At 68.9% G+C, this 24229-nt stretch overlaps 4 protein-coding genes across 4 annotated transcripts; 2 read left to right on the top strand and 2 right to left on the bottom strand.

Moving 5' to 3' along the window:
* Positions 1-464: 464 nt before the first annotated feature.
* Positions 465-3645, bottom strand: AURANDRAFT_66448 (hypothetical protein; the record flags this gene model as incomplete). The annotated part of the gene is made up of 2 exons (XM_009041663.1): positions 465-1455; positions 2348-3645. The coding sequence occupies 2 exons, from the start codon at positions 3643-3645 to the stop codon at positions 465-467; spliced, it is 2289 nt and encodes a 762-aa protein (XP_009039911.1).
* An 8470-nt stretch (positions 3646-12115) lies between these two features.
* On the top strand, positions 12116-12586 carry AURANDRAFT_5804 (hypothetical protein; the record flags this gene model as incomplete). Its single annotated transcript, XM_009041793.1, has 1 exon — positions 12116-12586. A coding segment is annotated over one exon (471 nt), but the record flags the coding sequence as incomplete, so codon positions are not given.
* A 4204-nt stretch (positions 12587-16790) lies between these two features.
* Positions 16791-18043, bottom strand: AURANDRAFT_66446 (hypothetical protein; the record flags this gene model as incomplete). Its single annotated transcript, XM_009041662.1, has 2 exons — positions 16791-17701; positions 17773-18043. 2 exons carry the CDS (start codon positions 18041-18043, stop codon positions 16791-16793), a joined length of 1182 nt encoding a protein of 393 aa, XP_009039910.1.
* Positions 18044-19367: 1324 nt separating this feature from the next.
* Positions 19368-23814, top strand: AURANDRAFT_54702 (hypothetical protein; the record flags this gene model as incomplete). Its single annotated transcript, XM_009041794.1, has 5 exons — positions 19368-20183; positions 20395-20913; positions 21080-21083; positions 21109-21374; positions 21420-23814. The coding sequence occupies 5 exons, from the start codon at positions 19386-19388 to the stop codon at positions 23781-23783; spliced, it is 3951 nt and encodes a 1316-aa protein (XP_009040042.1).
* Positions 23815-24229: the final 415 nt, after the last annotated feature.

The following is a 24229-nucleotide window of genomic DNA, read 5'->3' as shown; positions in this document are numbered from 1 at the left end:
TCGGCGGTGTTCAGCCTCTTCACGACGACGTACAGCGTGCTCGAGTACTACTACATCTCCATGCTTACGGCGTCGGACACCCAGTCCCACTACGGGAACAACACGGCGCGGTCCGGTCTGGACGAGGCGCAGCGCGACGAACTGGCGCGCCACGTCTGGGACTTCCTGCTGTCGTTCGAGCCGTGGCGGCGGCAGGCGCGCAACGCGCTGTGGCTGTCCGTCATGCTCATCCTCGCCGCGGGCGGGGCCCAGACCGCGCTCGAGCACGGGTCGTCCTGGGAGTCCTACGCCGTGTGCCTCGTCCTCGTCTGCGGCATCTATCTGGTGCCGCGGACCGTGCTGAAATTCCGCCGACGCTTCGTGCCCCTGCTCAAGGCGTACCGCGAGCTCAAGGGGTTCCAGGGCGACGGCGCGGCGCCGCCGGGCGACGTGAGCGCCATCGTGCCGTCGGCGCTCTAACACTATTAGGCGGCCACGCGCGCGAGCTCGAAGCGCCCGGCGGCGACGATGCCCGCGGCGTCGACGGTCGCGCGGATGCACTCCCGCCGGTCGTGCGCGAGGAGCAGCAGGCCGCCGGCCGGGTCGTCGCCCTCGGGGTCCGGCGCGCAGGGCGCGAGCGAGTAGCGCCGCCCCCGCTTCTTCGCCACGTCCGCGGAGAAGAGCGCCTCGAAGCGGACGGCGGCTCGATACGCGACGATCTCCTTTTGGTAGTCCCGCGGGCAGCCGCCGCCGCTGACCGGGCAGACGGTGACCTTGATCGGGCAGTCGCCGAGCATGGGGTGCTTCTCGACGCCCTCGAACGCGTCGCCCGCGCGCAGCGGCGCGGCCGCGGCCGCGGTCGGCGGCGCGGCGCGCGCCGGCGCGTCGACGCGGCGCGCGACGGGTCGATCCGCGAGCGCCGGCGCCGCGCCGACGGCGACGGCCGCCGCGAGCGCCGGCTCCGCGACGACGGGCTCGGCGACGCGCGGGCAGCGCGACTCGAGCACGGCGACGATCGCGGGCGGCTGCCCCGGCTCGTACGTCTCGTCGCCGCCGGCGAGCGTCATCGTCGCCTCGTCGAGGTAGAGGACGACGACGCCGAGCTCGGGCTTCGTCGGCGAGAGGAGGAAGCACCGCAGGGCGCCGCCGCAGAGGTCGACGGCGCAGTACATGGGCTCTCCGTCGAGGCCCATCGCCGGCAGCGCGCACGCGGCGCGGAGGAAGCAGAGCACGGGCGCGTCGGCGCCGAACGTCTCGCGCCGCTTTTCCGCCACAAAGGGCGGCGGCTGCGGGAGCACCTCGCCGATGGCGTAGGTGACGGCCATGGTCCCGTTGAGCGTCCCCACGAAGGACTGGTGCAGGAGCTTCTTCGCCTCTTGGTCCAGGGTCCGCGCGAGCACGTGGTCGTTGGACAGAATCATGTCGTCGTCGGCGCAGCGCACGAGCGCCGCGGCCCCCATCGTCGCGTGCGCTGGGCTGGCCTACCCAAGCACTCGGTCTGGCGTGTGCTGGGCTGGCCTATCCTAGCACTCGGCCTGCTGGGCTGGCCTCTCCCGGCGCGCGCTCCATGCCACGACAGGGGGCGCTGCCCCGCCAAGTTTGAACATCAACCAATGCTTGATTGAAGTTTACTCGAACAAGTCTTATGGTGAGACCAGTAGTGCGTGAGGCGTCCGAAGACCTCGACGACCTCGATCCAGTAGAACTGAGAGCGGTAGTTGGCCGTGAGCGTCGCCAAAGGCCCGTCGATAGCGCGACGATGCCCGCGCACCCCCCTCGCGCGCCGTTGCGGCGCGCACCATTCATCGCGGCGCTGGTCCTCGGAGCGACGCGCGCGCTCGCGCCGCCGCCGCTCGCGGCGGCGGGCGCGCGGCTCCACCACAGCGCCGTGCGCACGCGGGACATCGAGCGGTCGCTCCAGTTCTACTCGCTGCTGGGCCTCGACGAGGAGCGGCGCTTCAAGAGCGGCGCCGCGCGCTGCGCGTGGCTGCGGTCCGCCGAGGGCGCCGCGCGCCTCGAGCTCGTCGAGGTGCCGGACTACGTGGACGCGGGCCGCGCGGCCGACGGCCTCGCACCGGCGCACGTCGGCCTCAACCACGTCGCGCTCGACGTCGGCCACCTCTGCGACGACCTCGGCGACTTTCTGCGGCGCCTCAACGACGACTCGGAGCGCCTCTTCGAGCGGTCCCTGGGCCTCGCGCTCGCGCCGCGCCAGCAGATCATCGGCCAGGAGGTCTACGAGCTCGCGTTCGTCCGGGACGCGGACGGCGTCCTCGTGGAGCTCCTGCGGCGGCAGGCGACGCTCGACGCGCCCATGGAGCCCGACTGGTAACATGGTGATACTGGCCGCGGTCGTGTTAGGTGTCACCCCGAGGCCGCCTCGGCGGGGATGCGCGCCTCGCGCGCCGCGGCCGTCGCCGCCGCGGCCTCGAGCGCGGCGCGCTGCCCCCGGAGGTAGAGGCGCGCGTGGGCGCGGTTCGGCGGGTCGTCGGGCGCCGGGTCGTGGGGCGCGAGCGCGTCCGCCGCCGCGAGCGCCGCGGACCGCAGCGCGCGGAGCGCCGCGCGCTCGTTGCCCTCGGACACGAACGGCGCCGTCGCGAGGCCCGCCGCGACGGCCCGCGCCTGGAGGTGGGGCCGGGGCAACCCGTCGAAGGCCGCCTGCGCGCGCTTCGGCCGCAGGTGGCCCGTTTCCAACATCTCGAACTCGGACGGCGTCGCGACGGACACGCGGTACGCGGACAGCGCGGCCGAAAAGTCGCCGTCGTCGTCGCCGTTCAGGCGGATGCGCAGCTTCGGCGCGTCGCCGTCGTCGCCCGGCGGCATCCAGGCCGAAGACTTGGCGCCCGCGTCGACGAGCAGCGCGACGTCGAGCGCGGCGTCGTCGAGCAGCCGGCCGGCCTCGTCGCGGTTGTCGGCCATGGCGAAGCCGTAGTTCAGCAGGTAGCGCGCGTTGGACTTGGGGCCGTAGGAGTCGGTGACGGGCTCGCCCGCCGCGCCGCGGCGCACCGCGCGCATGACGAACGCGCCGCGCTCGAAGGCGAAGTCGACGTGGCGCTCGTGGTGCCGCGCGGTGTTCATGAGGTCCGCGAAGGGCACCATCGCGCGCGTGCCGTTGAAGGCGAAGGCCCGGCTCAGCACCTGGGCCTCGGCGAAGGCGAAGGCCTGGCGGTCCTCGACGGCCGTCAAGCCGAGCGACCGGCAGTCGCGGCGGATCTCGTCGCGGCGCCGGACGACGTCCTCGCCGAGCGGCGACCCGGCGAGGAGCGCCTCGTCGGCCGTGGGCCAGAAGCAGGGCAGGTGGCTCACGGACCGCGAGATGACGTTGCGGTAGGGCCGCCACGCCTCGGAGCGGTCGCCCGCGAGGAAGAGCGCGAGCGCGAGGTTCCCTCCGTTCGCGTCGACGCCGCGCGCGCGCGCGGCGCCGAGCGACGCCGCGACGTCGGCGCGCCGCGACGCTTTGTCGACCGTGAGGAGGAGCGCCTCCGGGACACTGAGCAGGGTCTCGCCGGGCTCGTAGGCCGCCGTGGCGACGACGCCGCGCCCCAGGGCCGTGTGCTTGATGGCGAGCTTGTCGAAGGACGCGCCGCCGGCGCGCAGCCACGCGACGAACTCCGACGTCACCACGGCGCTGCTGCCGGGCAGCCAGCGGCGCGGCGTCCGCAGCATCGGCGCGAGCTCGTGCCGGCAAGGCGACGTGCCGAGCGGCTGAAGAGCACTGACCTCGAGCCAAGGGGAAGGTGACTCGCCGAATGCTTGCCCTTGCCGAGGTCGAGCAGCATCGGCTATATACTCAAGTATCATCTCAGAAAAACTCTCAGCGCTTAGAGTCGGTCTGGGGTTCGACTTCGGCTGCCCCCGGAACCCCGTCAGCTCGAGGCGCCGGCTCGGGCGCACCCCGGGTCGCCAGGCGTCGCGCCCGTTTCGGCCTCCGGGCGCGTCCCCGCGGCCGGCGGCGGCGGGCCGCGCGGCGGCGACACCCCGGCCCGGCCATGCGCGGCCCGCGCGTGCTGCCGGTGCTCAGCAAGGAGCCCCAGGACGGCGGCGAGCTCTCGGAGCTCGGCGACGCCGTCGCGGCGGGCGACAACGGCGCCGTCCAGGGGTCGAGCCGGTCGTCGTCCCCGGAAGGGGGCGCGGCGTACTACGACGGCGGCGAGTCGCCCGCGCGGCCGCGGACGCTCGAGCCCCTCGGTTTGCCCAAGGCGGAGACGACCGGCGCCGAGGACCGCAAGGAGGGCGAGCGGCGGGCGCAGTTCGCCGGGCGCGCGCCGCCGGAGCCGGCCGCGGCCGCGTCGCCGCCGTTCGCGCCGTTCTCCTCTCCGGGCGGGAAGCCGCGCATGCTCCAGAAGATGGGCACGTCGACCATGCTCAAGAACGGCGCGTTCTGGGTCCACATCCGCGGCGCCGAGCAGCTCTACCTCAGTAACAACACGTTCATCTCCTGCGTCTACGACGGCGGCGAGATCGGCCGGTCCGAGGCGCGGTGCGACGGCCCGAATCCCCTCTACAACAGCCACTTCGAGATCCGCCTCGAGATGGGCGAGTCCGTCGCGGACCTCAAGCTCCAGGTCACGGACCGCGTGTTGGACTTCGTCATCGGCGAGGTCACCATCGACGGCGAGAATTTGTGCCGGAAGGTCGCGGCCGCGCGGCACTACAAGCGGCCGCACGTCCTGTCGCGGGCAGCAAAAGGGTGATTCAACTTCGCTTCAACATGAGTGTTCCGCGCGCGCGCGTTCCGAAAAAAGCATCCACGCTTCGAGACCGTTCCGAGAGATGATCGCTCGTCCAAAAATCAGCCAAAACGAGTGGAAACCGGCCGAGATATGAGCCTTTGAAGTTGGGAATTTCGCTCTCTTTTGCTGCCCAGGTCCTGTCGCGGAACGAGTGCGTCCTCTGCCACCCCACGACCAAGAAGAAGCGCAAGAGCTTGTTGGGGCGCCTGAGCTCCCAGCTCCAGAAGACGGTGCGGCCGTTGCGGCGCGGGGGCGTCGGCGTGCAGCGGCGCGCGCAGCTCGACCCCGCGAAGCACCGCGAGGCGCAGGCGGAGGTCCGCGTGCGCAAGCAGTACGGCGCGTTGCGCGAGGAGGGCGCGCCCGTGCGCAACGTCGGCAAGAAGAGTAGCCCCCACCTCCTGGTGACGATCCACGAGAACGAGATGGACCTGCGGGAGGAGATGGCGTCCGTCGCGCTCGTCCACGCCAAGGTCGAGCACCTGCGCAACGCCCCGCGGTCCTACTGCTGCGCGATGACGCCGAAGCGCGTCGTCGAGGGCCGGGGCCTCCACCGCGCGACGCTCATGCCGACGAACCTCTACGTGCAGCGCTGGGACGTCGTCACGATCGTCGCGCTCGTCTACTGCGCGGTCATCACGCCCTACGAGGTCGGGGTCATGGGCTCGGGGTCGCGGTCCGTGGGGCTCACGCTGGCGAACACGCTCGCGGACGTCATCTTCGGCCTCGACTTCATCCTCCAGCACTTCATCGCGTACTACGACGAGTTCTACAGCATGTGGGTCTACGACGGCCTCGCGATCTCGCGGCGCTACATGAGCCAGTGGGGCATGATCGACATCATGGCGATCCTGCCGCTGCACCTGCTGAACCAGAAGCTGCGCGTCATGCGGCTCCTGAAGATCCTGCGCCTCGCGAAGCTCATGAAGATCGTCCGGGCGTCGCGGACGCTGGCCCAGATCCAGCAGCGCATGGGCGTGCGCTTCGCCTTCGTGAGCCTCATCAAGTACGCCGTCGGGTCCATCTTCCTCATGCACTGGGTCGCCTGCGGCTGGGCGTTCCTGCCGGACATGCAGAACGGGTTCCGCATCAACGAGAAGCGGCGGCGGCCCCAGGGCCGCGCGCCGTCGTGGCTCGACCAGTTCGACGACCTGCGCTGGGACCACGGCCACCGGAGGCTGAGCCACAACTACGGGACCCACGACGCCGAGGAGTTCGCCGGGCGGTCGCTCGACGACAGCGACTGGCGCGTCTACACGCAGTCGTTCGAGTTCGCGGTCATGACCATGGTGCTGGGCTACGGCATCGCCGAGCCCGTGACCCAGATCGAGCAGGGTTATGCGATTGTGTGCATGATCTGCATGGGCTCCTTCTACGCCTACATGATCGCGTCCGTCTGCGGCATCATCTCGGTGATGGACCCGGCGATGACGGAGTTCCACAACAACATGGACCTGCTGAACCAGTTCATGAAGGAGTCGAAGCTCCCGCCGGAGACGCGGAACCGGTGCCGCGACTACTTCCGCTTCTGCAAGGACCACTTCACGTCCAAGTACTACACGCGGATCCTGCTGCAGCTGTCGCCGACGATCCGCGGCGAGTTCGCGGAGCACTTCCACGGCGTCTGGATCCGCCAGATCTCCTTCTTCAACTGCCCGAACCTCGAGGAGCGGGGCCGCTTCGTCATCGAGGTCGCGGTGTCGCTCACGCTCGAGGGCTTCGCGCGCGGCGAGTTCGTCTACCACCGCGGCGACCCGTGCCTGGCCATGTTCATCATCCGGCGGGGCATCGCGGGCTGCAACGGGCGCGTCCTCCGGCCGGGCCGCTTCTTCGGCGAGGACATGATCGTGACGAACCTGCGCATGTCGTCCGCGTCCGTGCTGAGCTTCCTCGACGTGCACCGGCTGTCCAAGGACAGACTCGACAAGGTGCTCAGCAAGGGCACCTTCCCCCACACGCGCGCGCTCATCCACCGCCAGCGCGTGAAGATGAAGTTCCACAAGGCCTTCGACACGCTGCTCAAGGGCCTGCGCATGAAGGCGGGCTACGCGCGCGTGACGCGCGCCGAGCTCGAGGTCTGGAAGGTGAAGCGCGAGGCGGCGCTGCAGCAGTCCTGGGAGCGCATGTGCTCGTTGCGCGTGCGGTCCGTCGAGGAGGGCATGTCCGCGCGCGACCGCGTGGACATCGACCGCCGGTTCGGGACGTCCCGACCGAACTTTGACATTCTCGAGCTCGGTCGCGTCGAAGTCGATTCGGCTGATTTTTGGACGGATCGAGTGCTCGCATCGAGTGCTCGAAGCGCAGTCAAAGCGGTCGCGTCGAAATTGTCGCCTTACATTGACGTCGGGTTGAAGATTTGATTCCCACGCAGGTGCGCGATCTCCTCAAGGTCGGCGACCCGGAGGCCATCGAGAAGACGTACCACGTGGACCGCGCCGCGCGGGCGCGCCTGGACCAGATGCTCCACGAGGTGTCCGCGGCGCAGAAGAAGCTCCTCGAAACCACCGGCGAGACGGTCATCGCCAACGCCGACTTCCTGCAGAAGACCGTCGACGAGAAGCTCAACACGATGCGCGACATGCTCGAGCGCCTCGACGAGAACCTCGACGGCATGATGGAGAAATTCCGGGGCTTCGAGGCGGAGCTCGCGGAGGTCAAGGCCGCGGCGACGCCCCCGGCGCCGAATAGGACGCACGACGACTTCCCCGCGGACGCCCCGCCCCACTTCGTCCGCGCGGTGCCGGACGACGACGAGTCCGTCTTCCCGGACCACGACGACGTCTCCGTCATGCCCGATACGGAGCCCGAGCCGGGCCTCCGACCGCACCTCTAAGCCGCGCCGCTCACCCTGCTGTATCTCGCCTCAGGCTGGCTGGGGGGGCCGGGAGGCCTTCAAGGTGAAGTCACTGAAGAGAGCTGCCCAACGATTACGAGCGCTGCCCCAACGACGCGACGATGGGCGCGCGCTTCTAGGCGACGGCCGCGGCGAGCGCATCGCATCGCGCCACTCTCCTGAGCGCGCGGCGCCGACGCCGCGGAGCGCGCTCTCGTCGCGGCGCGGCGCGCGCGGCGCGTCCTCGGGCCGCCGACCATGGGCAAGGGCCGGGGCATGCTCGACGGGCTGCGCAAGAGCAAGAAGCAGAAGGAGGCGGAGAAGGGGGCGGCGGCGGAGAAGCAGGAGCGGGACCAGAAGCGCGCCGACGAGAAGGTCGAGGAGCAGACCCTGTCCTACCAGCGGCACAGCGACCGGCCGCCGAACACGCTCCGGATCACGGTGATCCGCGCGAAGGACCTGCAGGTCATGGACGGCGGCATGTTCAGCAAGGGCGGCTCGGACCCCTTCCCGACCTGCGCCGTCGAGGGCAAGAAGGCCAAGGGCACGGTGAAGAAGAAGTGCCTCGCGCCCATCTGGCTCGAGGTCTTCGACCTGCCCGCGGAGGACCCCGACTCTGTCTTCACGTTCCAGATCGACGACCACGACCTCGTCGGCGCTTCCGACTTCATGGGCTTGTGCCGGGTGCGCCTGGGCTCGCTGAGCGACGAGAAGGCGCACCGCAAGTGGCACCCGCTGGGCAACGTCAAGGGCGAGGTCGACGAGATCCCGCGCGGCGAGGTCGAGCTGTGCCTGCGCTGGTGCCACGAGAAGCACCGGGCCTACGAGCTCCCGAAGGAGTTCAAGGAGGGCGAGAAGCCGCTGCACGAGAAGGAGGCGGCGAACGAGCTCCACGTGCTCCTCATCCGCGCGCGCGACCTCGAGGTCAAGGACGGCAAGCTCTTCGGCCCGGGGTCCAGCGACCCCCTCGTGACCTTCGACCTCGGCGGCTCGAAGCAGAAGTCGACGGTGAAGAAGAAGGAGCTCAACCCCGTCTGGCAGGAGACGTTCATCTTCACGTGCGAGGACGAGTCCGCGACGCTCCACTGCACGCTCGACGACTACGACCCCCTCTCCGGCAACGACTTCATGGGCCTCGCGTCCGTGCCCGTGAGGACCCTCGCGAACCGCAAGATCCACCGGGGCTGGCACAAGCTCGGGCCCGCCAAGGGCAAGGACGACAAGGGCAAGAAGCGCGGCCGCCTCGAGATGGCGCTCCGCTGGAAGCACAACCCGTCGCTCGTCATCCCGCTCTGCGCCGAGCTGCTCAAGCCCGAGCTCAACATGATGAAGCCGAAGAACGAGCTCGAGATCTTCCTCATCCGCGGCGCCGGTCGCGCGCGGCGCGACGCGCGGCGCGCACGCGCCGCGGACCGACGCCCCCGCGCGCAGGCCTGAAGATCATGGACAAGAACCTCCTGAGCAAGGGCGGCTCGTCGGACCCGCTCATGAAGTTCGAGCTCTGCGGGGAGACGGCGACGTCGACGACGAAGAAGAAGGACCTGAACCCCCAGCGCGGCCGCGGCGCGCGCGGCGCGCGCGCGCGCCGGACGCCCGCGCGCGCAGGTGGCTCGAGTACTTCGCGCTGAACTGCGAGGAGGCGGGCGAGAGCTTCAAGGCGACGATGGAGGACTACGACCTCGCGAGCGGCAACGACTTCATGGGCGTCGTGTCGCTGTCGATGTCGACGCTCGTCGACCGCCGCGTGCGGCGCCAGTGGTTCGACCTCATGGACAAGGGCGGCAAGGCGCCCAAGGAGAGCCTCGGCAAGGTCGAGCTCGCCCTGCGCTGGCGGCACAACCCCGACAAGGTGCTGCACCTGCCGGAGCAGATGGAGGCCGACGACGACCTCCAGAAGACGCCGAACGTGCTCCGGATCTGCCTCGTCCGAGCGCGCGGCATCAAGGTCATGGACAAGAAGCTCTTCGGCAAGGGCGGCAGCAGCGACCCCTTCGTCACCTTCAGCCTCGACGGCGAGGTGCGCAAGAGCACGGTCCAGAAGAAGAGCCTCCGGCCGACGTGGCTCGAGCGCGTCGCCCCGCGCCCGTCCGCCGCGCCGCCGCGCGCGAGCCCCGCCCGCCCAGGTACTTCGAGATGCCCTGCGAGGACGTGGACCTGAGCCTGCTGCTGACCATGGAGGACTACGACCTCGCCGGCAGCAACGACTTCATGGGCGAGGTCCGCGTCGAGATCGAGACGTTCGAGGACCGCGAGCTGCGGCGCTGGTGGATCAACCTGCGCGGCGGGCCGGACCGCGACGAGGCCGCGGGCAGCGTCGAGATCGCCTGCAAGTGGGCCCACGACCCGTCGAACGTGCTGGAGCTCCCGGAGGAGTTCGTCGCGGACGAGCCGCCCGAGCACATCGCGTCCGAGGCCAACGAGCTCCTCTGCATCCTCATGCGGGGCAAGAACCTGCCCATCAAGGACAAGAACCTCCTGTCCAAGGGCGGCACGAGCGACCCGCTCTGCGAGCTGAACCTGGACGGCGTCGTCCACAAGTCCAAGTGCGTGAAGAAGAACCTGAACCCGCTCTGGATGGAGCGCTTCGAGTTCCCCTGCGAGGACCTCGAGCAGGCCCTGAGCCTCGTCGTGGAAGACTACGACTTCGTGAGCGGCAACGACTTCATGGGCCAGGCGACGATCCAGCTCGGCCACTTCCCGAAGATCGACGAGCGCGAGGTCATGCGGTCCTGGTTCCAGCTCGCGCCGCGCGGCGTCAAGCTCGAGCCCAAGCAAGCCTCCGACAAGAAGAGCCGGCTCCTGAAGCGGAAGAAGAAGAACGCCAAGGGCGGCGACGCGGACGCGAACCTCGGGCGCGTCGAGGTCGCGCTGCGGTGGGTGCACAACCCCGCGCGCGTCGTCCACCTGCCGCCGAGCATCCTCGCGGAGGAGGAGAAGCCCGAGGAGCCGCCGAACTCGCTGCTCATCGTCCTCGTGCGGGGGCGGAACCTGCCCATCATGGACCAGGCCATGTTCGGGGCAGGAAAAGAGAGCGAAATTCCCAACTTCAAAGGCCCCTATCTCGGCCGTTTCTCACTCGTTTCGGCTGATTTTTGGACGAGCGATCATCTCTCGAAACGGTCTCGAAGCATGGATGCTTTTTCCGGAACAATCGCGCGCGGAACCCTCATGTCGAAGCGAACTTGAATCACTCTTTTCCTGCCCAGGCCATGTTCGGCAAGGGCGGCACGTCGGACCCCTTCGTCGTCTTCGAGTGCGACGGCGAGCGGACGAAGAGCACGGTGAAGAAGAAGGACCTGAACCCCCAGTGGACGGAGAGCTTCGAGCTGCCCTGCGCGTCGTCCGGCGTCGCGTCGTTTCTACGGTTCCCCCGAAACCGATTCTTTTTAGGCGCGGACTCGAAGGGCAAGCTCACGGTGACGGTGCTGGACTACGACGTCATGTCGGAGCCGGACCACATGGGCCACTTCGAGCTGAGCTTCGTGGCGCTGGCGGACCGCAAGGTGACGCGGCGCTGGTTCGGTCTGCGCGACGCAAAGAAGCAGAAGGTCGGCGGCAAGATCGAGTGCGCGTTCCGCTGGTACCACAACCCCGCGTTCAGCATCACGCTGCCCCGGGACATGCTCGAGGAGGAGGCCATGCTCGACATGCCGCCGAACCAGCTGCGCATCTGCCTCATGCGCGCGCGGGAGCTGCCCGTCATGGACAAGGCGCTCCTCGGCGGCGGGTCGTCGGACCCGTACGCGAAGGTGAGTTTAGGCGAGTACTGCTTCAAGTCCGAGGTCAAGGAGAAGTGCCTCTGCCCCGTGTGGATGGAGCGCTACGACGTGCCCGTCGACGACGTCGAGGGCCGCGTGCTCGACGTCGCGCTCTACGACCGCGACGAGGGCTCGAAGAAGAAGGACGACCTCATGGGCAAGATCAAGATCCCGCTCAAGCCGACGCTCCAGCGCGTGCTGCTGCAGCGCTGGCACACGCTGTCGAACAACGAGCGCGCGGCGAAGCGCGAGATGGAGAAGATGGCGCGCCGCGACGAGGACGAGGACGAGCGGAGCCACACGGACACGAAGACGGGCGAGGTCCAGGTCGCGCTGCGCCTCGTCTACAACCCCAAGTGCCGCGTGTCCTACTACGACCTCGACGACCCGGCGGACCTGGAGCGCATCTCGGAGATCTGCGTGCGGGCCGTCGAGGACCAGAAGGACGACCCGCTGAAGCTCCTCGCAGGGCAGCACAAGAGAGCGAAATTCCCAACTTCAAAGGCTCCGATCTCGGCCACTTTCCACTCGTTGCGGCTGATTTTTGGACGAGCGATCATCTCTCGGAACGATCTCGAAGCGTGGATGCTTTTTCCGGAACGCGCGCGCGCGGAACACTCACGTTGAAGCGACGTCGAATCACTATTGTGCTGCCCAGGCTCCTCGTCGTCCGCTGCGCGACGTGCGGCCACGTGCTCGTCGACAAGACGCGCCGGATCACGCCGGCCATGGTCGCCGCGGCGCGGCCCGCGGCGACGCTGACCATGAACCTGCTCTACCGCCTCAAGTGCGACCTGGACCAGCAGGACGGCGCGGGCCGCTCCGCGATGCACATCGCCGCGCGCTACGACTCGCACGCCGTCGTGCGGGTCCTGGCCCAGCTCGACGGCGACGTGGAACTCGCGGACACGTACGGCAAGACGCCGGCGCACTACGCGGCGGAGATGGGCAACGAGGCCGCGCTCCGGACGCTGTCGCGGCTCGGCGCGGCGCTCGACGTCGAGACGGACAACGGCAAGACGTGCGCGGCGCTCGCGGCGGCCAACGGCCACAACAACATGCTCCTGCTGCTCCACTCGTTGGGCGCCGACGTCGACCAGCGCGCGCTGAACTTCGCGGGCCGCACGCCGCTCCACTTCGCCGCGGGCAACGGCCACCTGCAGTGCGCGCGGACGCTCCTGCGGCTCGGGGCCGACATCAACGCGACGGACACGGCGCTGAACACGCCCGTGCTCCACGCGGCGCTCAACGGGCGCAAGGACGTCGTCGAGGCCCTCGAGGAGCTCGAGTGCGACATGGACCACGAGAACAGCGACGGCCACGACGCCAAGGTGCTCCTCGCGCTCAACTTCGACCAGGCCAAGGCCGACGAGGACCTCCAGTCCCTCGGGTCCTACAGGTAAGCTCGTGCTTAGGGACAGCGCCCCCGCGCCGCGCGCTCACGAGATCGCGCAGCCGAAATCCGCGACGCAGCTCGGCGCGGCGCCGCCGCCGTCGCCGGCGCCGCAGGGCTCGCCGTCGCCGGGGACCCAGCACGTGAACAGGGCGTCCTCGTCGCGCCAGGACCGCCGCCCCGGCTCGCTCGCCTTGCGGAGGTGGCGGAGGCCGCCGACGCCCGCGAGGCGCACGTACGAGTCCTCGGCGCGCTGCAGCTTGCGGTAGGCGGCCATGGCGCCGTGGACGCTCTCCGGCGGGCTCCCGGGCCGCCGGTACAGCTCCTTCGGCGGCGGCGTGTACGCCGCGGCGCAGATGTCGAAGTCCAGGTCGTCCTCGAGGCCGCCCTCGCAGGACACGGGCGTCGCCTCCGGCGGCGCGCGCTTCCGCAGGGACTGCTTCGGCGTCAGCGTCCGCGGCGTCTTCACGGCGCGCGGCGCCAGCTCCGTGTTCGACGTCGGCAGGTCCCGCAGGACGAAGCCCCGCGCGGCGTCGAGGTTGTCCATTTCCAAACTGTGAGAGCGCTTCAGCGGGCTGCCGCGGCCATGCGCCAACGGGTAAATACAGCTTCACTAATGACCCGTATCTAGCTGCCAGCGTTACGACGAGGTGAGGTATAGCTGCCCCCGCGGCTAACCTCGCGGCCACCATGAGCGGGACGATGAACTACGGCTACGGCATCTGCGGCCACAAGAACTCGTTCAGCACGAACGCGCTGCTGGGTAATTACGTCGAGGACCAGTTCGGGCGGGACCTCGCGTCCAACGCGAACCGGGGCATGATCCCGACGCCCACGTCGGAGCTCCAGAGCGCCTACATCGACCCGAAGGACATGCCGGACCGCATGAAGGACGCGCCCGTCGTCATGCCCGACCCCATCATGAACGGGCGCGACGGCCTCACCGCGGACATGATGTTCCGGCACAACGGCGACGACTCGTCCAAGAACCACAAGGCGCTGCCCCAGTCCCTCAAGATCGGCACGCTGCCGGGGTCCACGGACAAGATGCGCAACCGGAGCAAGGAGCTCGCGCGCGCGGACCGCGAGGCGACGAACCGCTGCTCCGAGGCCGTCGCGTGCACCAAGTTCGTGCCCAAGACGGAGTTCGTCGTCGACGACGACGGCGAGGAGCCCCTGCCCATCTTCACGCGCCGCAAGCTCCAATGCTAGGGGGCGCGTAAGAGAGGTTTGTGGGTGCTCTTTCGGGGCCCGGGGGGGGGCAGGGTTCATGCAGTGGAACTGGAGGCCTGACTGGAGAGGCGGCTTGCGCCGAGCACGTCGAGCTCGCTGATTGGCTTGCCACAAGAGCATGGCGCTCCCAAATTGATCACGCTGCAGCACACAGATGGGCCTGTCCACGCGCGACCGGAATTTGCTGAAGGTCGCGTGCTTCCTGCCCGTCGCCGTGGGTGCGACGGTGCAATCGCTGCGCTGGTTCGTCGTGCGCGCGGGCGTCGACGGCAGCTTCCTGAGCGCCCTGGGCCTCGTCTTCGGCGCCTACGCCGCGGCGCGGGCCTGGGTCGGGCTCCGGGGCTTCGTGCCGCGCTTCCTGCGGCCGTCGCGGGCCGCGCGCCTCGCGCGCGACGGCGCGTTCCTGCGCGACCGCTGCGGCGGCTGCGCGCTCGTCACCGGGTGCACGGCGGGGCTCGGCCGCGCGTGGGCCTTCGGCCTCGCGCGCCGGGGCTGCGCGCTCATATTGGTAAGCCGCGACGCCGCGAAGCTCGCGGCGCTCGAGGAGGCGCTGCGGGCGGAGGTCGCGGGCTGCGACGCGCGGTCCGTCGTCCACGACTTCGACGGCGGCGACCCGGCGCCGTTCTGGGACCGCGCGCTGCCCGCGGCTTTGGACGCCGCCGCAAACGGCGGCCGCTACTGCGGCCTCGTCGTCAACAACGTGGGCGTCGGCACGGAGGACCCGCTGGCCATCGACGAGGTCGACGACGCCGCCGTCGCGGCGATGGTCCGCGTCAACTGTTTAGGCACCGCGCGCGCGTGCCGCGCGCTGATCCCGGACCTCGCGCGGCGCGGCGGCGGCGCCGTGATCAACGTCAGCTCCGGCTCCGCCGTCCAGCCGACGCCCTACCTCGCCGTCTACGGCGCGACGAAGGCATTCGTGCACCAGCTGTCCCGGTCGCTCGACCGCGAGTGGCGGTCCCGCGGCGTCCGCGTGCTCTGCGCGCAGCCCTACTACATCGCCGGCACGGGCCTCTTCGCGTCGACGCGGCCGTCCTTCAACGCGCCGCCACCCGACGTCGTCGTCGACGGCGCGCTCGACGCGCTCGTGCGCCCGCGGACGGCCGCCGTCGAGACGACGCGCACGTGCCTCGCGCACGCGGCCATCGCCTTCCTCTTCGAAACCATCGCCGAGGACCCCGTCCTCGGGCCCCTGTCGCGGCCCGTGGCCCGCGCCTTCGGCGTCAACGGCTCCATGCTCGAGGTCATGGCCAAGGCGCGCGCGCGCTTCCTCGCGAAGCGGTCGCGCTAGCGGATTTTAGTATGGCAACCTGTCTGAGCGTGGAATACGACGCTTTTCTGATTAAGAGTCCTGCACGAATGGCGTTGTCCTTTCAGAAGTACCCCACTCGTCGAAGGGGATATTTTTCAGCTTCGACAATTCCGCTGACATATGCTCCTTCATGCGCGCATCGGATTTCAGGTGGGCCTTGCAGGCCTTCCGATGGTCCTTCCAGTGCGTCGTCTGGCAGGCCGCGCCGCAGTAGGAAACCCGCTTGCACTTGGCGCACTTGAACAGCTTGCCCTTGGCGCCGCACACCGCGCACGTTTGCTGCGCCTGCCACTGCTTTTTCGTCGACGATCTCGACGGCGGGGCGTCGCCGAAGGCGTAGATGGCGACGCCGTCGAGCGTCGGCGCCGCGTCGGCGACGACGAGCGGCGGCGGCGCGTAGCGTACCACGTGGACGCAGGCCGGGCGCAAGGAGACGACGCGCGATTTGGAGGCCGGCTGCGGCAGCTCCACGTTGTAGCGATCCTTTTTGAGATCGACTTCGACCATGATGCCGAGCTTATCGTTGAGATCGTCGTCCCGCGTGCCCGCGATCTTGACGTCGCGGCCGAGCATCGCCGAGCCCGGATGACGATCCAACGCTCGGCTCGCCTTTTCATTTACAAGCAGGAACATGCGCACCGTGGGCGTGTTGATCCAAGGGCTCGGCTCGGAAGGCGGGACGTCGCACACCACGATCGGATAGCGGTTTCCACCCACCGGAAACCAGGGCATGGGCGGGTCCGTGTCATTCACCATAGCCGTGAGCTGGTGGTCGTCCGGGCTGAGCGGCTCGCGGAGGAAGAGGCGCCGCGTGCCGCTCTCGAAGTCGTGCTTCTCAATGAGAGCCACGATCTTCCGCCGCGCGACGTGGGCCTCGCAGCCGGGATCGCCGCTCCTGTCGAGGATGTTCTGCGCCTCGCACTCGGCCGCCTTGACGAACGCGTCTCGGAGCTCCGGGGGCGCGCGGGCCCCCGAGGCCATGACGAGCAGCGCGAGCACGACGTACGTGTTCCCGGCGAGCGACGGCTTGCTGGCCTTGGCGTCCGGCTGATACGGGCTGCCGCGGTCCATGAGCCACGGTCCGCACGATTGAGAATTATTCGTCGGCAGGTCGTCGAAGCCGACGGTCGCGACGCGGACGAGCTCCGGGAGCTTGGATTCGACGTCGACGGCGCGGAGGCGCGTCCACCACTTGAAGATGTTCTCGTACCAGTGGAGCGCGTGGCGACACGTCGTCATCGTGCCCATCGAGTGATTCTTGAACATCGTGATGGGAACCATACCTTTCGGGTCGGTGATGGGGTACCCGTGATCAGCAAAGACGATCGTGAGGAGCCTATCGACGAACTCCAAATGTGTATCGGACGTGGCCAACACGAGATTGACGTTGAGCACGCCCATTCCCTCGGCGTGGCCTGTGCCCCCTGCTCTACTTTTTTGTGGTGATCTCGGCGATTTGGCGAAACCGCAAAAGAGCTTCCGCAATGGACCGCATCGAGGAGGCCTCCGAGGCGTCATCCGAGGCAACCTCCAAGGCCAGCATGCCGGTTTACTAGACGAGCGCGAGCTCCGCGGACCTCCGGGGCGCGAGGGCCCGCCGGGGCGCGTCCGGCGCGCCCCGCCCGCGGCCGCGCGACTGCGACAGGCGCAGGCGCGCGCCGTTCCCGAACATGTGCGCGAGGCGCCGCGAATCGCCGCGGAGCGGGTTGCGCGGGGCGTCGGTCTCGCGGGCCGCGGCCGCCTCAAGTGCCGCCTCGCGCGCCTCCGTCTTGGCGTCGCGGCGGCGCCGCCTCGCGTCGAAGAGCGCGAGACCGATCGCGACGGCCGCGTTGGCGAAGAAGATGAGGAAGACGCTCTCCATGGAGCGGACGGAGATCTGCTCCGACGAGTCCTCCGTGTCCATGGCCCCGGGGCACATGTCGTAGGTGCGGTAGTGCGCGTTGACGACGTCGTAGTAGGGCCGGTCGGACCGGAGCCGGTATATGGCCTGGCTCACGTTCCGCATGATGTCGTAGCTGTGCGTGATCCCGTAGACCGGCGTCGGCTCGAACTCGATGCCCGGCGCCTTGACGAGGCTGTCGCAGTGCTCGAGCAGGACGAACTGCGCGTCGAACGTGAGGAAGACGTCCACCTCCGAGTCGTCGTCCTTCACCGCGTCGACGCACCACTGCGTCCGCCCCGCGTAGTCGTCGAGCTCGTAGGCGCCGTCCGGCGGCCAGACGACGCCGCCGGCGAAGTTCGTGACGTAGGAGCTCAGCCACCAGTCGTTCACGCAGGCCGTCGCGGCGCTCAGCTCGTCGAGCGTCCCCGGGCCGGAGACGACGCGCCGCGGGTTCGTGAGGAACGCGGCGAGGTTCGCCGTGAAGCTGGACGTCATGATGAGCGCGAGGAACAGGAGGCCCAGCCGGTGGAGGCGCGCCGCGCCGCTCGACGTCGCCATCGCGCCGCTGAGGTCGTCGCCGCCTACGGAGGACGACGGGTCGGATGTCCGCGCGCCTTCGGGCGACCATCGTGGGGAACGCATGGCGGCGGACGCCGGTGGCCGCCGAGGAGCAGCGTGACGCTGTGGTAGAGCATGGCGCCGAACTCGAGCGGATCCTCGCGCGGGTCCCACGCGCGTTCGAGGTAGGCGATCAGGCCCGCGACCACCGTGCCGAGAATCACCGTCACGCAGATGGCCACCCAGAGCCGCCAGTGGAACGGATCGAAGAGGCTCCAGTACTCCGCGTTTCGGCTCTTCGCCTTGAGCAGGCCGTGAAAGGTCATCGAATTGATCGGCGACGTGTAATAGAAGCCGTCCCACATGGGCCCCATAAAAAAAAGGATGTCGGCTTCTCCCCTGCGCAGCGGTTTCCACCACAAGGGGCCGACGTACACGTCGACGGTGTCGACGTCGAGCTCCTGTGCGATGAGGTCCATGAGATCGGGGTAGGCGCCGACGTACTTCTCCTGGGCCGCGTCGTAGGCGTAGTGCGCCCCCTGTTGGCTGTTCATAGCCATGTACCCGACTTTGTACGTAGTGCGACTCAGCGCCATCGACGGCAGCGCGAGCAGCAGCCCGAGTCGTGGCTGAACCATGCTCGAGCTAGGAATGCGGAGTGGTTGACTTCATGAAGTCCTCAAGTTGGCCGGGGACTCACACGATGGTTGCAAGCGCTACGCCGCGCGCCGCATTCCTCGCTCTCGCGTCGCTCGCGACGTGCGACGCGCTCTCGACCGCAGCGGTGCCGTCGAGCGTCTGGGCGCCGGCGCGCTGGCGGATCTCCGTGGACATCGGCCGCGAAAAGGACACGTGGATGCCCAAGGACTGGGGCGCGTCGGGCGGGCGCCTCGTGCTGCCCATCGACGTCGAGGTGTCGAGCGATCCCGCCGCGGAGCCGAACGCGGAGCGCGACGTCATGGGCGGCAGCGCTTCGGCCATCGTGCCCGTCGCCGAGCCGACGTTCGTCAACGAGCGCGGCGAGCAGACCGTCGGCGTCGCGGGCGGGGGGTGGAAGATCGGCACGCAGGACGCGACGCGCGGGCGCGCGGCGACGCTCCGGTTCTGGCTCGACTTCGCGCCCGCGGGCGGCGACGAATCCCCGGCGGCGACGCGCGGCGACGTGACGCTCCCCGCGGAGCGCCTCTACTTCGCCGCGGGCGTCTGGCGCCGGGAGGAGCTCGCCCGGGGCGCCGCGGCGCTCGAGCCGCTCGTCGAGGAGACGCGGCGCACGCAGGAGCGCCTGGAAAGGCGCCTGGACCACGAGCGCGGCGACCGGCGGCTCGACGGCACGAACCCGCTCGACACGGCCCTGGCCTACAAGGACATGGCGGACCTCGTCGGCGCGCGCGACGCGGCGCTGCGACGGCAGCGCGACCTCGAGGCCGAGCTCCTGCTGCCCCGCGACGCGTCGAAACTGCCCATGGGCCCCTTCCCGGGCTCCGAGGAGCCGCTCGCGCTCGCGCCCGGCGGCATCATGATCCGCAAGAAGAAGAGCTTCTTCGCCTTCGCCGACGAGTACCTCATCCTCGGCAAGTGGCGCGCGACGCCGCTCGAGGACGGGTAATTGATACTACTAATTGTTGGCCAGCTTGAAGTGTGCTGAAGCGGAATCGCTGAATTGAGCTCGACAGCTCGGCTCTCCGCCAGCTTCGTCGCGCGCGAGCCATGGCCGCGCCTCCGGGGCCGTGCGCCCTCGACGAGTTCTCGCTGATCTACGCCCTCGTGGCGCCCGGCGCGCCGGCGGCGGCGGCGGCGCCCGCGTCGTCGAGCGCCGTGCCCGAGGCGCTCGTGGCCAAGTGCAAGGCCGCCGGCGAGGCCGTGGCGTCGCTGAAGAAGGGCGGCGGGTCCAAGGAGGACGTGGCCAAGGCCGTCGACGCCCTGCTGAAGCTGAAGCAGACGATCACGAAGATGGACCCGGACCACCCGCTGGCCATCGTCGACAAGAAGAAGAAGAAGGCGGACGGTGCGGCGCCGGCGCCGGACGCGGCCGGCGGCGAGAAGAAGCTGAGCAAGAAGGAGCAGAAGCGGCTCGCGCGGGGCGACGAGCCGGCGACGAAGAAGGTCAAGGACCCGAACCGCTGGGCCGTGGACCCGGCCAAGGCCGCGGAGAAGGCCGCGAAGGCGAAGGCGAAGGCCGAGAAGGCCGCGCGGGCCGAGAAGGAGGACGCGGACGCGATCGCGCCGCCGACGCCCGTCGGCGACCGCAAGATCCTGGCCAAGGCCATGGCCAAGACCTACAAGCCCGCGGACGTCGAGGGCGCCTGGCAGGAGTGGTGGGAGAAGAGCGGCTGGTACGGTTGCGACGAGGCGGCCGCCGCGAAGAAGCCCGACTCGGAGAAGTTCGTCATCGTCATCCCGCCGCCGAACGTCACGGGGTCCCTCCACCTGGGCCACGCCCTGACGGCGGCCATCGAGGACTGCCTCACGCGCTGGCACCGCATGCGCGGCCACGCGACGCTCTACGTGCCCGGCCGTGTGGAATTCGACCGCTGGTTTGGGCGGTCCCGACCAAACTTGAGAATTCTCGAGCTCGGTCACATCGACGTCGATTCGGCTGATTTTGGGACGAATCGATTGCTCTCGTCGAGTTCTCGAAGCACAGCGAAAGAGTCTGGTCCAAATCGTTCAATTACGCGCACATTGAAGTCGGGTTGAAGATTTGAGTTCCACGCAGGTCCCCGGCACGGACCACGCGGGCATCGCGACGCAGTCGGTCGTCGAGAAGCAGCTCGCGAAGCAGAATCCGCCCGTGAGCCGCCACGACCTCGGGCGCGACAAGTTCCTCGAGCAGGTCTGGGCCTGGAAGGGCGAGTACGGCGGCAAGATCTGCAACCAGCTCCGGCGCCTGGGGTCGTCCGTCGACTGGAGCCGCGAGCGCTTCACCATGGACGACCGCTGCGCCAAGGCCGTCACGGAGGCCTTCGTCCGCTTCCACGACGCGGGCATCATGTACCGCGCGTCGCGCCTCGTGAACTGGTCCTGCGCGCTCAAGTCCGCGATCTCCGACTTGGAGGTCGACCACCTCGAACTCGCGGGCGGCGAGTACCGCGCGGTGCCCGGCCACGACCCGGCGAAGAAGTACCAGTTCGGCATGTTCACGGAGTTCGCCTACGACGTGCTGGGCGCCGACGGGGAAACGACGGGCGAGCAGGTCGTCGTCGCGACGACGCGCCTCGAGACGATGCTCGGCGACGTCCAGGGCAGGACAAGAGAGCGAAATTCCCAACTTCAAAGGCTCATATCTCGGTCGTTTTCCAATCGTTTCGGCTAATTCTTGGACGAGCGATCATCTCTCGGAACGGTCTCGAAGCGTGGATGCTTTTTCCGGAACGCGCTCGCGCGAAACACTCACGTTGAAGCGACGTTGAATCTCTCTTGTCCTGCCCAGGCGACGTCGCCGTCGCGGTGCACCCCGACGACGCGCGCTACGCGCACCTCGTGGGCAAGAAGCTCAGGCACCCCTTCTTCCCGGAGCGCGACGTCGTCGTCGTCGCCGACGGCGAGTTGGTGGACATGGACAAGGGCACGGGCTGCGTCAAGGTCACGCCGGCGCACGACCCGAAGGACTACGAGTGCGGCAAGCGCCACGGCCTGCCCTTCATGACCATCTTCACGCTGGACGGCCGCGTCGTCGCCGAGGCGACGCCCTTCGCCGTCGGCGACGCCGGCGCGAAGTCGTCCAAGACCTTTGCGCCGGAGACGTTCCCCGCGTGGGTCGCGGGTAGCGCCCGCTACGACGCGCGCGAGCTCTGCGAGAAGAAGCTCGACGAGCTCGGCCTGCTGCGCGGCAAGGAGACGCGCGCCATGAATCTGGCCGTGTGCTCGCGGTCCGGCGACATCATCGAGCCCCTCGTGCAGCCCCAGTGGTACGTCGACTGCTCGGGCCCGGCGAAGCGCGCGTGCGACGCCGTCCGCAACGGCGAGCTCCGCATCCTCCCGAAGATGCACGAGAAGACCTGGTTCCAGTGGCTCGAGAACATCCGCCCCTGGTGCATCTCGCGCCAGCTCTGGTGGGGCCACCGCATCCCGGCCTGGTTCGCCTTTTACAAGGGCGAGGACCGGGGTTTGGTCGACATGAACTCGGAGGCGAACAAGCCGCGGTGGATCGTCGCGCGCGACGAGGCCGAGGCGCTGGCCAAGGCCAAGGCGACCCTCGGGCGGAGCGACGTCGAGCTCCAGCGCGACGAGGACGTGCTCGACACCTGGTTCTCGAGCGGCCTGTTCCCCTTCTCGGTCTTCGGGTGGCCGGACAAGACGCCGGAGCTCGACGCGTTCTACCCGACGCAGCTGCTCGAGACGGGCCTGGACATCCTCTTCTTCTGGGTCGCGCGCATGGTCATGATGGGTCTGCAGCTGACGGACAAGCTGCCGTTCACGGACGTCTATTTGCACGCGATGGTCCGCGACAAGGAGGGCCGGAAGATGTCGAAGTCGCTCGGCAACGTCATCGATCCGCTCGAGGTCATCGACGGCTGCGAGCTCGAGCAGCTCGTCGGCAAGCTCAAGGGGGGCAACCTCAAGGCCACGGAGGTCGCCAAGGCGACGAAGGCCTTCGAGGACGACTTCCCCGACGGCATGCCGCGCTGCGGCACGGACGCGCTCCGCGTCGGGCTCCTCGCCTACACGGTCCAGGGCCGCGACATCAACTTAGATATTAAGCGCGTCATCGGCTACCGCTCCTTCTGCAACAAGCTCTGGAACGCCGTGCGCTTCATGCTCGGCTGCTTCGACGGCTACGCGGCCGCGGAGACGATCTGGGCGGACCTGGCCGCGGCCAGGGGGCGGCTCGCGGGCCGCGACAAGTTCGTGCTCTCGAAGCTCCACGGCATGGTCGCGGCCGTCGACGCGCACCTCACGGGCTACTGCTTCGGCGACTGCGTCCAGGCCATCTACGCCTTCTTCCTCAACGACCTCTGCGACGTCTACGTCGAGCTCGTGAAGCCCGTGGTCTACGGCGACGACAAAACGTCGGACCCGACGCTGGCCAAGATGGCGCTCTGGTGCTGCCTCGACGCGGGCCTGCGCTGCCTCCACGTCATGTGCCCCTTCGTCACGGAGGAGCTCTGGCAGCGCCTGCCGCGGAAATTCGCGGTGTCGTCGATCATGGTCGCGCCGTACCCGCGGCCCGCGGACACGGCCGTCTTCGTCGACGCGGGCGCCGAGGCCGGCGTCGCCGTGCTGCTGGAGGCGACGTCGGCGGCGCGGTCCCTGCGGGCCCAGTACAACCTGGGCTCGAAGCCCGCGAAGTTCGTCGCGGCGTTTTCGGGCGACGCGACGCGCGCGGCGACGCTCGCCGCGTTCAAGTCGGACGTCGCGACGCTCGCGCGCGCGTCGGCCGTCGACGTCGTCGTCGACGCGGCGCCGCCGGCGGGCTGCGGCCAGAAGCTCGTCGACGAGAAGTTCGCGGTCTACGTCGACCTCAAGGGCCTCGTCGACGTGAAAGCGGAGATCGCGAAGCTCGAGAAGGAGCTCAAGACCGTCGCGCCCCTCGTCGAGAAGCTCCGCGCCAAGCTCGCGGACCCCGTCTACGTCGCCAAGGCGCCGGCGAAGCAGCGGGCCAACGACGAGGCGAAGCTCGCGTCCTACGCCGAGAAGGTCGCCGCCGCCGAGGCGGGCATCGCGTCCTGGTCGAAGATGGGCGACGCGCCCGCGGCCGGCGGCGACGACGACGACGACTTCTGGGGCGACGACGACGACCAGACCGAGGAGGAGAAGGCCGCGGCCGCGAAGAAGCTCGAGGAGGCCAAGGCCAAGGCCATGGCCAAGCTCGCGAAGAAGGAGGTCGCGCAGCGGTCGCTCTGCGCGCTCGAGATCAAGCCCTGGGAGGCGGAGCAGGACCTCGAGGAGCTCTTCAAGAAGATCAAGTCCACCTTCGTCCGCGAGGGCCTCAAGTGGTCCGAGGTCTGCAAGCTCGAGGACGTCGCCTTCGGCGTCAAGAAGATCATCTGCACGGCCGTCATCAACCAGACCATGTCCATGGACGCCATCATCGAGGAGATCACCGAGGAGGCGTTCCCCGACGAGGTCCAGTCCATGACCATGACGAGCATGTCGCTCCTCTAGGCCGGCCTTAAAGCTCTCGAGAGCCCAAGCTAGCCACGGGGCTGGGGGAAGGGGACGAGGAACGAGAGCGCGATCGAAGCTGGAACTCAGTCGTCGCGGTCCGTGCGCCAGAATTGGAGGACATGCCAGAAGACCTCGTTGGGGAGGGCGGAGAAGAGGCGCTCGAGGATCGGGTCCGGCGGCGAAGCGCGGCCGCGCGAGCAGAGCGCGCGAAGCCGAACGAGCTCGACGCGGGGTGCTTTGAGGTAGGCCTTCCAAGAGCCGGCGCGCTTGACCTCTGCTATGAAATCGGCGGCTGCTAAAAATCTTCGCGAAACTTCATGCTCAGATCTAGCCGCCATCCTTCGAGCGAACGCTTCGACGTCTTCACCCAACGCGTTCGTGAACGCAAGATCAGCACCGTTCGCAAGAAGTACGCGTGTCATGCCGAGACCATGCGTTTTTGC

Source organism: Aureococcus anophagefferens (assembly GCF_000186865.1).
Source record: "Aureococcus anophagefferens unplaced genomic scaffold AURANscaffold_23, whole genome shotgun sequence".
Classification (NCBI taxonomy): Eukaryota; class Pelagophyceae; order Pelagomonadales; family Pelagomonadaceae; genus Aureococcus; species Aureococcus anophagefferens.
Note: the sequence above shows the minus strand (reverse complement) of the source record. Positions and strands in the feature narration are given on the sequence as shown.